Below are 15,721 nucleotides of genomic sequence, written 5' to 3'. Positions count from 1 at the left end.
ATTAAATTATATAACTAATATGTTGTTTTATTAACACAAATGAAAGATTATTGCTTTAATGTACTAAGTTTAAGTTCTTTATAAAATGTAGAATTTAGGAACTCCAGGTTTGAAAGAGGTCTTCATTAACTTAATAGCCTGATAATAAACTCAAGTCTACATCGACAGCCTGTATATTTTTTTCTTCCCAGACTAATCATATTCCTGCATCTCTATCTCTCTCTTTTCTTCCTCTCTTCCATTTCTTTGTCTCAGGTCTTGTTTTTTGTTGTTGTTGTTTTTCCACCATGGGTGGTCCTGGAGTAAGATTTGCTTTATTTTTATACGGCCAGGATGTATCTCACAAGTGGTAAGGTAGCCTAATTATAGATGTTAAATTCTTTCATTTTTTAGGGGCAACTCATCAAGGGGATCTGTGTGGGATCCTAGCTTCCTCATTTTTCTAAGTAGTCCCACCTCTTAAAGTACTGCCTGCATGTCACTTGGTAAATCACTATAATATCGACAATTAATTTTCCAAACACAGTAGCATAAAAATACTGTTCTCAAAATTTAGGGGATATTTCAAAATGGTATGAAGCGATAGAAAAAATTAAGTATTTAATTTTTTAACTATTATTAAACAAGAACATCAGAAAAGCAAACGACAAGTCAGAGAAAGTTGTTGGATTATGCAAATGAGACGCCAAACCAACTTCTACTTCATTGGTGAAAATGCGCTGTACAAAAGGCTGAGAGTCCTGGAGTATCTGCACCTTCCCCGATCCCTTAATTTTTGTGAGCAGTAATGGAAAGAGCAAGACTAAGCTGTTCATTATAAACTCTGAAAAAAGTGCAGTGGCCACAGGAGACATAGGTGTCACCTGAAGTGTACGTGTGCACATGTGGGGGGTGGTGGTGGTGATAGTGACTTCGCATTAGATATAAACGTAGATACCTGCGCACTTTTCAGAGGGAAGGCTCACAGGTGCCGCCAGATTCTTTCTTCAAGGAGCGATTACTGCAGTGTGTCAGAACGTTTGGTTTTGCCATGTAGACGGAGATGAACAAAAATCGCTTCTGAAAGGAATGTGAAAATGATCTAAAGCTCCGAAATACTCAGAGCAAGCGACCCTGGAAGGGTGAGGGAAGATGGGCCAGCTTGTAAAGAGGAGTCCCGGGGAAGCAGCCGCTGACTGTGATAAAGCTGAGCTCGAACCAATTAAACCGGACGAAAGGGGGAAAGACTCAGACAGCAGCATATTATATCATTAAATTCTTCTATGAATGAAACACCAGAGAATGTCATGGTAGAGAGCATAGGATGAAGCCCCCAGGCTGCCACTAGCTATGAGAGCTTGAGTATTTTAACCTATTTCTGCCTCAGTTTCCTTCATCTGTAAAATGAGTGTAATTAGTGATAGTATCCTCCCTTAATGAGAGTCTTAAGAGGCATAAATTCATTAGTCTGGCCAATCTTTTTGGAAACTGCAAAATGCTATTGCACATGTATTTTAAAGTTATTATGGTTATTCCATTATTTTTTATGTATTTTAAACATGTCAAGATAACTAGGTGCCTTGCAGACAGGCAATTAAAAAGACCTCTCAACTTTGGGGAAATTATAATCTCAAGTGAGGGCTCATGACCTGTGGGGGTGAGCACAAACTATCTTGGCATGCTTTCATTTTTGTAAGAGCAAAGACATTCCGTCATAATTAAAACAAGCCAGCTAACCAGTGGCAGGCACAGCCAGATTACTTTTCAAGCACTAATTGCATTGATCTTGCAAGTGTGAAATGTGCGATCTTAAATTAGCAGGTAGAATGGAGAATACACACTGTCTCGGTCACAGGTGCAGAAATACGACATTGCAAGCACGTGAGAAATAAAACACAGCTTACCCGCTGCCCGTGCTGGGACTCTGACCCGACCCGGTCAGAAAGGGAGAGGTATGCTGTGTCTTCCCGACAGCGGCAGCGTCTTGTTCTCAGCGACTACATACAGGTGCTTCGGGATGACTCACTTACATAAGTCTTTAAGCTCTGGGTGAAGTGACTACTGGTTTTCATGTAAGAATAAGGGAGCCCAAAGAGACCAGAGAACATCCAATAAAACAGATTCTTTCTTGCCAGACTTATCCTCCAAAGAGCCCCAGAAAACAAAAAGTGCATTAAAGAACATACCTGGTGTAAGAACGCCTCATTCAAACGGAACTCTATTAAATTATCTTGTATGTGTTGGGATCCGATCATCAAGTTTCTTGAACATGACCAATTTCTTGAATATGACCAGAGCGTAGTATGCATGTCTCATTTCATCACCAGTGGGGGATCACTTCTGCCTCCCACATGCCTAGAATGATAGGGGGGAAGGGGAACAAAAATTTAACTGTCCACTTTTTCATGAAAGTTATGTCTATTATAACTACTAGTACACAGTATTGGCTAAAGCAGGAGTCGGGAACCTTTTTGGCTGAGAGAGCCATGAACGCCACGTATTTTAAAATGTAATTCCACGAGAGCCATACAATGACCCGTATACATTACGCATTATCCAATAAAAATTTGGTGTTGTCCTGGAGGACAGCTGTGATTGGCTCTAGCCACCCGCAACCATGAACGTGAGCGGTAGGAAATGAATGGATTGTAATACATGAGAATGTTTTATATTTTTAACGTTACTATTTTTTTTATTAAAGATTTGTCTGCAAGCCAGATGCAGCCATCAAAAGAGCCACATCTGGCTCACAAGACATAGGTTCCTGACCCCTGCACGAAAGCTTAATTTGTGAGCTCAGTAATTCAAGGGATCTGCTCAATGAGTGTCAAATCTGTTTTCAAAGATAACAACAGAGCTCAAAAGAAACTTCGAACAGCCATCCAAGCGGCATGAGCAGTGCCGCTGCCGCGTTGTCTGTGCGTGCCGCTCCCGCGCTGTCTGCGTGCCGCTCCCGCGCTGTCTGCGCGTGCCGCTCCCGCGCTGTCTGCGCGTGCCGCTCCCGCGCTGTCTGCGCGTGCCGCTCCCGCGCTGTCTGCGCGTGCCGCTCCCGCGCTGTCTGCGCGTGCCGCTCCCGCGCTGTCTGCGTGCCGCTCCCGCGCTGTCTGCGCGTGCCGCTCCCGCGTTGTCTGTGCGTGCTGCTCCAGCGGTTGAGACTGGAGCCAGGGGAGATCTGCGTGTGTCCTGTGGAGAAGTGTGTTTGCTGAGGTCAGAGGAGCCCACAAATGCCAAGAGCAATAGGGCACGACATCTCCATTTTGCTTTACTGGCCATTATTAGAAAGACCATCTTAGCATAATTATTTCTTTTTATTTTGGTTCTTGATATAGGAGCTTATATATATGTTCACCTACATATTAATCAGTGCACTGGAGGCCAGGAGGAGGGGCAGGACCGCGTTCTCTTCCCTGGTTCATGGATTCCAATTTCATGGCACAAATGGAACAACAGAGATTATTGAACCTGAAATGAAGTGAATTTGATTCTTTTATAGTAACTCAAAGAGCCTCAGTGGTGAAAAGTGAATAAAGCAATAGTTTTAGCATGTATTATTTTGCTGGGTGGGCTCTAGAACTGTATACAGTAGTCTCCCCTTAATTACAGGTGATTCATTCCACGGCCCCCAGTGGATGCCTGAAACCACAGAGAGTCTAAAGACAATGTTCTATTTTCTCCTGTACATATGTAGCTAAGATAAAGTTTAATTTATAAATTTTAGGCTCAGGAAGACTAACAACAATTATTTCTCATTAAATAGAATAGTTATAACAACATACTCTAATAAGTTATGTCACTATGGTCTCTCTCTCCCTTTCTAAATATCTTATTGTAGTGTACTCACCTTTTCACTCAAAGGAAGCACTTGACTGCTTCTCGTTGACCTCTCCTAATTACCAGCATCTCCACTCTTGTACTTAAGGGCCATTATCAGTGAAATGAGGGGTACTTAAACACAAGCCCTGTGATACTGCGACAGTCACACAATAACAAGACAGCTCCATGACTGCTGGGCGGGTAGTGTATACAGCATGGGAGTACTGGAAAGGGCTGACTCAATCGGGGCAAGATGGAGAGGGATGGTGGGAGATTCCATCATCTGTTCAGAATGGCCTGCAGTGTAAAACTCGTGCATTGTTTATTTCTGCAATTTCCCGTTTAATACTTTCAGACCACGGTTGACTGCTGGTAACTGAAACTGTGGAAAGTCAAACCATGAATAAGGGAGGACTACTGTTTTCGCATTCTTCATTTGAGGGTTTAAAAGTAGACTCTTGGTTTAAAGATGAGGTTTGGCATAGATGTATATTTTTATTGTCCCTTGACTATCAGTGTCGAAAATATAACTTAGCAGTTGGGAAATGTCTTTTTACTCTGTCACAAGTTATGAAAATGTTTAGTTCTTTTTTTTTCAGACAAAAAAGTATCAACTTCTTTATGTTTACTCTTTTTAATATTTCTAACTTAGATACAATACTATATTTCTGTATAGAAATAGTTATTGCATCACTTTTATGTTAACCCTAATACAAAGTAATCAATTAGTGTAAGACTTTTTTCTTAGAGCATGTTTTATTAACTAAAGCATACTCATAAAAATTAAAATTCTTTCATGTATCACTGTATTTTTCAAAATAATTTGTAATTTTCTTTTTTCTTTCTTTTCTGTAATTACGTGAGAGGCAGAGAAGCAGAGACAGACTCGCACATGTGCCCAATCAGGATTCACCAGGCAAGGTCCCTACCAGGCGATGCTCTGCGCTTCTGGGCTGCTGTTCTGTTGCTCAACAACTGAACTATTTTAGCACCTGAGGCAAGGCCATGGAACCATCCTTAGCACCCAGGGCCAACTTTGCTTGAACCTTGAGCCATAGCTGCAGGAGGAGAAGAGATAGAGAGAGAGATAAGGGGAGGGGGAGAGGTGGAGAAGCAGATGGTTGCTTCTCCAGTGTGCCCTGGCTGGGAATCAAACCTGGGACTTCCACACACCAGGCTGATGCTGTACCACTAAGCCATCCAGCCAGGGCCTGTAATTTTCTTATAACAAATATATAAATATAGACTGTTAATGATCTGATGACCTTTTCATTGAATGATGTTCTCATTCTTCAATGATATGCTATTGATAAATTTTAAATTCTAAGAAAAATTTTAAATTAGCCTTTATGGTATTTTTACTTAAAATGATTTTTAAATATTGTTTTCAACTTTGTCATACCGGTTTTCAAAAATTGTGTAATTCAGTTTTGCAACTTAATTATGATCCTAGAAGAGAGTACTTTTCCTGATGACATAGTACAGTAGAATATTGTGTGATCAGGTTGTTGTTTTTTTTGTTTTGTTTTTTTAGCCATAGTAATGATTGGCACAATGACTGAGTCACTAAGGTAGTCAAAATAACTGGGTAGATTAGTATGCATTTTAACTCTCAATAAATAAATTGGATTATACTGTGACATTCTGATTTCTTTTGAAGAGTGCATTATAAATATAGCTGGAAAAAATTAAATTCTTGGTCATATATTACATTGTCTCTTATGTTCTTAATGTGATTCTAGCTACAAAATGTTTAGGGCTTAGTGGCCAATCAATGGGCATAGCAGACTTGCTTATCAGCATATATTATGTGTAATGTGCATACTAAGTGGTTTCTACATACATGTACTTAAATATAAATATTTTATATTTTATTATACTTAAGCGTGTATATTTAAATCTTAAGTTGTGCTCATTTTTTCTTTTGATAAGTGAATCAAAACTATTTTTAGAATTAAAATGATAAAATGAGAGTTACAGTGTCAATACTTAGAACAAAATTATAGAGCTCCCAAATTGTTATTGTCTATAGTTGTTGCGTCATAAGGATCAGCTCTGATGATCTTAACTCCTTCAGTATAATTGGTCGTCGTTTCCTAACCCCTAAGACAACTGATTTACATACTCAGAACCTTAATAAAGAAATCTCAAAATTTCTTCTATAACCATAGTCAAGAAAAATCAGTTGCTTGGGGAAATTCTTCCATGTTGCCCGTACTGCGAGGGTTCTAGAGCAACAGAAAGCTCCTTATATATAAAACGACCGGCATCATTTAGTGAGAGTCTGTCCCGGGAGAGCCCGAGCTCTACATCCCCGAGTCGACTTCCCCGTGCACTGGGACACTCCTGCTGAACGGCAGGACTGACGGCGTCTTCGGGACTACTCCTGAGGCGACTATGAGGATTCTACGTATCGGTGCTGAGACCATTTAATCTGAAACTTAATTATGACCTTCACCGGAGGACAGACACGACCACACACAAGTTAGTTGCGAGAATCACACAGGCAGTTAATGACTCACAGAGCCCGGGGCGCGCTTGGACACAGCTTCCTGGGGCCCCGTCGGCGTGCTCCTCTTGGCTGTCCTCGGTCAGAGCAGCATGGAGACAGTCCGCATTCAGTGTTGGAGTCTGGATGACGGACTGCAGCTGGGGCCCCTGGGCTTCAGTACCTTTCTCTGGCATACGCCTTCTCACAGGTGTTAATCTACAGGATTATCGCCTCAAGCCTCTTTGGGAGTCCCTGGCAGGGAGCCCTTGTTTATGTTAATCTACAGAAATGTCATCTCAAGCCACTTTTTATCTGTATATAACTTCACACACACACACACACACACACTAACTGGGCCCTGCGCTAAAGACATAGTCTGCCTGTCACATCTGTACACACTAGATGAGTTCCCACCTAGAGGGCGTAGTATCCTTATTCACTTGTCTTAATGGCTTTTAGTATTATATCCTAATTTATTTCTGTATATCTTCTATATTTTTCTATATTTCTATATATTTAATTAATGTAATATTATGTTTCTGTAACAGTCCTTGAAGCATTTGTTTAAAGCAGGGGTAGTCAACCTTTTTATACCTACCGCCCACTTTTGTATCTCTGTTAGAAAAATTTTTTAACCGCCCACCGGTGCCACAGTCATGGTGATTTATAAAGTAGGGAAGTAATTTTACTTTATAAAATTTATAAAGCACAGTTACAGCAAGTTAAAGCATATAATAATAATTGCTTACCAAGTACTTTATGTCGGATTTTCACTACGTTTGGCAGAATAAATCTTTATAAAACAACTTACTATAGTTAAATCTATCTTTATATTTATACTTTGGTTGCTCCGCTACCGCCCACCATGAAAGCTGGAGCGCCCCCTAGTGGGCGGGAGGAACCAGGTTGACCACCACTGGTTTAAACCATTAAAAGCTGAAACAGGAAGAGCTCCATGCGTATGTTGCAAATCTTGAATTTCTTAGGTCTTCCCTTTGTTTCACTTGTAAGTTTGGATCAGCTAAAATATCATAGATTACAGAGCACGACTGTTTCTAAATTATCAGTTGATAGTTGTCATTTAATATTATTAAAGAAATCAGATTGAGGTTATGAATCAAACAGAAACCAAAACAGCAGAGGTCCAGTCGGAGATTGACAGGACGAGTCCTGCTCGCTCGCTGCCACACAGAGCAGGGACCTGTCATCACTCGTCCTCGGCCTGACTTGTATGTTCCATTGCATCCTTCTCAGGAGACTTGTGCTGATCAGCATCCCTTTCTCTGCATAGGGGACCATATAATACCGGAGAAATGTTTTTAATGTAAAGGGAACTGAAATTCTTCTGTCCAGTTCAGATGCTATTGAGAAATACAGATTGGCCTACGAGTTTCAGCTTGTAACACAACCATTCAGAACCATTCTGATTATAACCTACTGTCCCACTAATTAGCCACTCCTAGTATTTCTGATTCACCAGACGAAACATAGAACTGGGTGAGTCTACGGCGAACTCCTTTGGAAGGCAGGACGCTGTTCTTTGATTCATGCCTGTTAATGTAAGACTTGGGAGGGAATTGGTTGAAAATCTGACTGTTGGTTTCTTTCATTTCTCCTCCTTTACTCTCCTCTCTGTTGCTTTAATCTGTAGTTTGGTTATGTAAATTTGTTATTGTCTGGATCATTGGTAGCAGTCCTCTTTTGCTCATGGGTATCTTCACCTTCCTTTTGTCATGAAGAAAAAATATTGTGCCTGACCTGTGGTGGTACAGTAGATAAAGCATCAACCTGGAATGCTGAGGTCGCTGGTTCAAACCCCAGGCTTGCCTGGTCAAGGCAGAAACAGGGAGCAACTACTATGAGTTGATGATTCCTGCTCTCCTCTCCTCTCTCTCTCTCTCTCTCTCTCTCTCTCTCTCTTTCTCTCTCTCTCTCTCTCTCTCTCTTTCTCTCTGTCTTTGCTCTAAAATGAATAAAAATATAATCTTAAAAATTATATTGAATAGAAGGAATTGCATTAGTAATTAAACGGTGATGTGGTTTAAAAGCTAATGACATTAAGCACAGTGTGCAAAGTAGAGGGAGCAGATTGTGTCCCTGGAATGTGGTTTCTCCTTACTGAGCAGCCGCAACGCTGCAGTGTGTTCCTTTTTAAACACCGGCTTGCAAATCAGGCTCGGAGACACGGAGTTCCGCAGTGATTGTTCACACTTGGGAAACTTTTTCTCAGATGATGATGATCATTTCCTTTAATCATCTTGTTTTTAATTGAATATGAGGAAAACTATTCTCCAGTTATTAACTTAATATTATAAGTTTCTCAAAATGCTATCATTTTAAAACTGCTTTCATCTTTAATTATCAAAACTAACTGACTGTATTGGTTTATTTGATTTCTTAAGAGTGATAGGAGTTCTTCAGCACAGAAACCTCAAGGGGAAAACATTGTGTTCATCTGCGGAGCTGAGATGCGTGAGACACACGCGACTCTCATTCAGTGCACATACTGATTTCACTATTATTTATTCCTTCCATCGTTATTTTTTCACTCAAGCATCCTTGGCGGCTACTTTGTCTTTTGGCACCTACTCAGATGCCTGTGAGCCATGTGACCTCTGCCCTGGCACATCGCAGAGTCCAGTGGGGAGGATTGATCACAAACTTTAAAAAAAAAAATCACAGATTGTGTTATGTTCAGAAAGAAACAAAAATAGTGCTGTAATAGAAAACAAAATGGAAGATTATCCTATCTACTGTTACCAGGGAAGACCTCTTGGTGGAGGGGGGTATGAGAGACGAGGAAGAAGCCAGCGAAAGGGAAAGGCAGAGTGGGGTGTGTTTAGGAACTGAGAGGCCCCTGGGTCCGGGGCTGGTGAGTAGGGACGAGAGCCTGGGGGAGGGATGTGCTTATGCGGAAAACAGCCAGGTCAGGACTCTGCAGGGCATCAAAGGAATGCGTAATGTGTATCTTAAGCGCAGTGGCAAATTTTTGATTGTCTTAAATTGGCCTAAAAAACAGGATCCCTTATGCTACTTCTAAGTTTTTGTTCTTAAAAAGATAGGAGAAAATAACAAGATGATAAGTAAGTGGCTTGTGTTAAACAGTGTTTTGTATGTTACTTTTATTCTCCTGCATGGACTCGCATTGGGACCTTTAGGGCAGCCCTCCTTACGACCTCAGGGGTGCGTGAACTGCCGTGCGTGCCATGTGTGTCCCTCGGTTCTGGGGAATGCTGGTTTTTGTAAAGCGTATGGAGCCCTCTAGTGGCGACTGCTTTAAATGAGGATCACTTCCATGCCAGAACTGTTGGAAGGAAAGGTGAAATGGAGTCTCCTCTGAGTGCGTAGAATTGTAAACAAAACTGTAATTCTAAGCAAGTGTGAGAGGGCATTTTACTGAGTGACAGTTCATGCGGTATTTTCTTCCGTCTCACCGACTCTATTGTTTGATGTAGGTTTACATTCCCAGCCGAGTGGCCCTCATCCTTCAGAACGTGGATCTGCCCAACTGAAGAGACTGGATTGCGGCTCCACCAGGGGAAGATGTGTGTATTATTCTCCTGCTCGTTGTCACGGAACTTCTCATTTATAAGCTTTTCAAACTAGTGTCTAGCCGAGACGTCAGCTATCTGAAATTCAATATTGGTTTATGCAAATGAGTGCCAGGCTTTTGTTTAAGAAGTAGAAGGCAATATTTCTGAAATTTCAGGAGTCTTAGATTTTACTTTCCGGATATGTAAAGCAGCTAGAACTCTCAAAGGAAATATTATATATAATGTCTTTAAACAACATTATTTTCCTGGCCAATAATTTGATGATCTTAAGTTCAAATTTGAATTATGTGTCATGTATGCTGATTTCTATTGAATATGTTCAGTATATTTTTTAAGATGAGTATTTTGTGACTTTATTTGTTCTATCTTTGGGTCTAACTTAAGTGGTACCAAGATTGTCACTGTTTTTTTTTCAAACCATCTTTAGAAATAATGTAATAAATATATATCCATAACAAAGTTAAGAATTGTATTATAGATCGTATAAAAGTCATCATCTAAGAACGCATCCTCGCTTTGTTTTCCATAAGTTCTATTTCGTGATCTCTTGTTCACAGAGTCTCTTGGTAGAGGCTGATATCTCAGTCTTTCCAAAGTTCTGTAACATTTCAGAAGAACGTCTTTCACTTTCAATAAATAAAAAATAATTGCCAAGTTGACTTTGCTCATGTTTATTTTGCTGTCCTGTTGTGGAGACTGATTTCCCGCCTATCTGCACATGTGCACAGTAGCAGAGGGATGGGGGTTAATCATAGTTTTTTCTTTAGGTACTGTTTTCTAAATTGAAATGATATTAACCAACTCAGATATCTAAGCTAATCTCCAGTATAAACCTGAGCACTTTTAGAAGCTGAATTAACTATCTCAACTCAGTGGGATACTCAGTCATGAAATTACCCTTCAGGTTATGAAATACTAGGTCACAGGTCTTAACATCATGATGGATAATTCATTCGTAACTAAGAAATTGTAATGCATTTATAAGACATCATATCTGTCACTTTTTGAAAGATATGATTATTTTTTCCTTTCCTATAATACTGACTACTTCTTTATTTGTTGTTGTTTTTAGCCTGATTATGGCTAATTGTTTGTTAATAAGGAGTACTTAGAAGTCTTTCTGTGAAAAACTGGTTCAGAAATAGAAGAGATTAGCAAAAGAAACTTTCATAGCAAAACCTATGTTAACCATCTCCCATGTCACTCTTTTCAGTAAAGCCTTGAGTCGAGGTCTGAAATGTGTTATTTGCTTTAACATCAAAGTAGAATAACAGTTTGACTTTCTGAAAGAACCAGCAATGCTCGCTGATGCTGTTCGATGCTAGGAAACATGGTTTTAAGCCTCCTGTGGTGCCCTTCCAGGGCTGGTATTAATATCTTAGCACTGCCATGCTGTGCACGGTACCTGTTACTGAGGATGATATCCATGAGTTTCCATGTTCTAGTTTATCATTCCTTTTATATTAAGAGAGGTGCTAACTTTCTATTATGGCTCTTTGGAAAATAACAAGAGATTACTTTCTACTTAGAATATGTTTTCTTCCCCTTCTGAATTCTGTAGCAAAGTCAAAAGGAACATAATAATTAGATGCTATATTTCCATTAGGTTGATAGACCTTACTAATATGTTCTTTAGATTTCCCATTCTCAGGTTCAAAGTTAACAGTGTAAAGAAAGTTAGGTGCTTGTGTCAAGTGTTTGTCCCACCCAGGAAGATCAATAAATGGATGTTGCTAGTTAGGAATTATGAAAATACATGCAAACAAATAAAATAAAGGAACCCAAAACAGAATGCGGTTGAGTTCATTATTTTCCCTATCACAGCAGAAAGCCTTTATAGAACATTCCGATTTTTGTAATATATTTCACTAATTTAGGTCTTCCTTGTTGTATCACTGATTCTGATCGTGTAATCTGGTGCGTTCTTTCTTTCTATTGGTTAAACAATTTCAATAATTGCAACAGAGAGATGCAAAAACTTACTCCATATGCCTTATAACAATGTCTCTTTTCTCTGACGTGTCTATGACCAACATAAAAAATGAGGGTGATCTGTCTTTGTTTACTCTTTTAGAATCACTATTTTTAATGTCTTCATTTCTTATGTCTAGAAAACATAAATGACTCCGTATTTCTTTTTATCATTTGTTAATATTAGCAAGGGAATGCTAGTAAATACTCTATTTTCCAAAATAGAACTTAATTCTAATTCTGGGACACTTGATGTTTTAATTTAAATGTTAGCTTACTCAGAAAATACCATAGTCTTTAATAGTCAAAAATCAAATTCTGAACATTCTTCCTGGAATGTGTCCCACTATCTAACACTTGAACTCTGAGGGTCAACTACTTTCATATTTCTTTTCTGTGCCCTGGATGTTTCTCGCCTTGCCTTGTTCTTAGCTGATGTATTCCTCTCCATCCTAACATCAGGCGTTTAGCCACCATGTTTCTCAAAGCTCAAAGAATAACCAGTGACAATACCCTGACTTCTCTCATCGCAGCTGTAAAAGAATTTGGGTATTGTCTCCCGTCTCTGGACAGCTCCCCTGAGCAATATACCAACTGAACATTTGTCCCTCGTCCGGGTTAGAGCTATTGCTCTGCGGATCATCCAGGAGGGTGTCTGAATAAGGCAACTATTCTTCAAAGACTACAGAAGACTGAGCAGTAGAAAGAGGGAACCTAGCAATGATGGATAATGTGTTTTCCTCTTGTGTTCCCCTTTAGCTTTAGAGAGGTATCTTCTCACTGTCCCCCGTCCTGCAGCCACTGAACCTGGCGAGAAAAGGAGCGGCACATCGGTGTCCTGTTGCCCTCCCTGTTTAGAACAAGCCAGAGCAGACACACCTGACAGAAAACCAAACGGAGGCAGCTTTCGGACTGGACTCGCACATCTCAGACTCCTTCTTTCTGCCTATATTTGCATCATGTTCTAAACTGGCTTTCTTTAGAATCGGGGGTTTCCTTAATCTATATATTCTTTATAGGGAGATAAGCACTGAGCCGTGAACTTCGCCAGGTAGACTATTTTGATGAAAGAGAATAGAGAGAAACCTAGGGCGTCGCAATGTCGTGTCCTTTCTTCAGGAGAGTTCATTTATCATTCACAAGGCGGTAGAATTGAAATGTAGATAAATTTTCCCACTAAAGCCAGCCTTCAGGGGGAAAAAAAACTATCTAATGAACTCCCTCCTAATTTTTTCTGCTCTATTATCTTATTAATGGTGATTTGTCGAGAATCGCTGAGAAACATTCATACTTTAGGGCAGAATTTCCTAATTGGTAGTAGTGTGAGGAATGAAGACATCGTAGCTGTGTTTTCTGTCTCTCTGTAATGGAACACACATTAGAACTGGATTTTAACTCGACAAAGAGTATGCAGAGAATGTAATGTTTATTTACATGAAAAAAAAATGTATTTTGTGATAGGTATGCTTATGCTATAAAGGGCACGGCATTCGGAAATTTACTTACGACTTACGAATTCTCTTGTTCTTTCTGGGGACCAGAAAGAGGTTATTTGGCTGTTATGGATGCTGCGTAGACCACTTCACCTAGAAGCCTGCACTGTGCTTTAATGGAGCAGTAAAACGATCAGAAAACCTGTTCAAGTTACAGCTTTTTACTCCCGCTGCTGCATTTCAGAAAGCAGCCAGTTGACTTGTAGTTCTTATCCAGGGTTATAAGGCAATTAAAGTGAAAGGAAGAAGAAGAAAGTCATTGTCGTAGGTTTTATAAATGCTATTATTTCATCATCAACTACATGGCTGGGGAGTCAGTGTTTGTAGACAGCCTTCCGAATGTGCTGTCGGGAGCACAGTGTGCCCGCCACCTGCGTGCCCTTCAGGTCTCCCGCACTAAGTTATCTGCCCTCTGCCAGGCAGGTCCGTGTGGGCGGCTTTCCAAGCAAGAGGATTTGCATTTTCTCTGGCACTGCGGATGACCAAAACATCAATCCTCCTCTTTTTTTCCCCCCGTTTTAGCTTTTTCCTTTTGTTCACGAGGATGTCACAGTGAATTCCCTCCCCCTGCAATCAGCGTGGCAGCTCCTCTCAGACTCGTGCTACTATATAACCCAGGCTTGTGAATGAAAGTTAACAAGCTCTGGATGGTAACCAATCGGGTAATATAAACGCTGTGCGAAGTGAAACCGCCACAGATGCCCGGGGGCAGGCTTTCTGTTTCTTCCCCTCCCCCCCCTTCTGCTCACAGTCCAGGACAAGCCCTCAGCCAGAGGAAGAACTTGCAGGGGAAACAACAGGAATGCAAACACGGCTCACAGGTGAGAAGTAGTCTGGCCTATCATTTTTTTGGATTGAAAGTCTCTAATCAGAGAAAACACATTTTCGTTAAATAATGTTTGCTCAAGTAAATATTAATTTCTTGAGAAAGACAGAGAGAGCTCAACCTTTGAACCTGTGATTCCCCCGCTGTCTAGTCTAGTTACCCTCTGCCGTCAACGGTTCCACATCCACAGATGCGGAGGCCCCACGAAAAGGATTGGGCGTCTGTGGATTTTGATATCGACGGGGCTTCTGGAGCCCACCTCTCGCTGATACTGGAGGATAATCCTACTGAAAATAAGACAGCTATCATGGTAAATCTCTTTGCCACACGAGGCTGTAAATTAAATAAGATGTGTTCACATTGTTTGTGCATATTTATCTGAATCAATAGAGAAAAATAGAAACCTGTAGCCGTATTAAGTCCATTCAACATATATAATATGTATTTATACCATAGGTAGGGGTATGTGAATTCACACAGATCTACATATAAAATTTGTACAAAAAAATGAAAATCACACAGTTCCCTGATTCCAATATTTATCTTGAACAGATGAATCACTTGTTCTCTGTGTGTGATACCCGTATTCCATGAGCACCACATCTAAACACGTCTTTTTACTTGGGTTTAAATAAGTTTTTCAAATTTGGGAATGAAATGCCGTATATGTTTCAATCTTTTTAGAGCATGTCTCACCTGAAAGTGTTTGGCTGTTAGTGTTTTCTTTTTTTTTTCCCCCCTCTGGTAAGAAAAGAGGAAAGAAATAAATACCTTTATTACTTCTTTATTTATGTCCACTAGGGATTCTTTGTAACTGAGTTTGTACTGTCACTTTCTATTCACTCCAGTAATATAAATGCTGAAAAACACCGCATGTAATTTCATTCACAAGTGCCTCCAGCCATGTCATCAACTATTGATTAAAACCAACCATGATAAAGAGGTTCCCCCCCCCCTCCACATACAGAGGCACTGTCTCCATTCCTTCTTAGGATAAGTGGGCATCACTCACTATATAGAAACAGCAGTAGAAGGCCTCATTCTTTACTAAGCGGAGTTTCTTTCTTTTTCTGTTAAAGACCCACTGTATTGACTACCACCTATCGAGTGCTTTCTTGTTACCTGTCCTGGCACTTGAAACACACTACCACTAAGTCTCATGAATTCTGCAACCTGGTTATTATTATCCTCGGGCGAGTCTGGGTTCCCACTCATCCGACTGCACTTGGCCATCTCCCATAGGGATTATAAGCGATCTGCAGATTAGGCGGTCAGATTTGGCTCTCTTATTTGTATTGTTTGGTTTTAATTGGATTTGCCTGTCTTCGGTGGGGAAAAGGGATGGCATTGGAAGCCAAACTGGGGCTTGTAAAAATGCTCCACCCTGTTTCGTGAGATGGTATTCAAGTTCCAGGAGTTATTTTTGTCATTTGTTGCATTAAAAAAAAAAAGAAAAAAAGAAAAAAAAGAAAAAAGAAAGGGCCCTGGCCGGTTGGCTCAGCGGTAGAGCGTCGGCCTGGCGTGCGGGGGACCTGGGTTCGATTCCTGGCCAGGGCACATAGGAGAAGCGCCCATTTGCTTCTCCACCCCCCCC

The 15,721-nt window shown here is 40.4% G+C and overlaps 1 protein-coding gene across 1 annotated transcript in view; it reads left to right on the top strand.

The window, feature by feature from the left end:
- Window positions 1–10,491, top strand: part of GBE1 (1,4-alpha-glucan branching enzyme 1) — a 316,473-nt gene extending 305,982 nt beyond the window's left edge. The window contains exon 16 of the mRNA XM_066241074.1: window positions 9,739–10,491. Coding sequence (XP_066097171.1) covers window positions 9,739–9,795 — 57 coding nt within the window. The 3' untranslated portion in view covers window positions 9,796–10,491. The remainder of the gene's footprint in view (window positions 1–9,738) is intronic.
- Window positions 10,492–15,721: the final 5,230 nt, after the last annotated feature.

Source organism: Saccopteryx bilineata, chromosome 8 (genome assembly GCF_036850765.1).
Source record: "Saccopteryx bilineata isolate mSacBil1 chromosome 8, mSacBil1_pri_phased_curated, whole genome shotgun sequence".
Taxonomy (NCBI): Eukaryota; Metazoa; Chordata; class Mammalia; order Chiroptera; family Emballonuridae; genus Saccopteryx; species Saccopteryx bilineata.
This window is presented reverse-complemented; position numbering and strand designations above follow the sequence as displayed.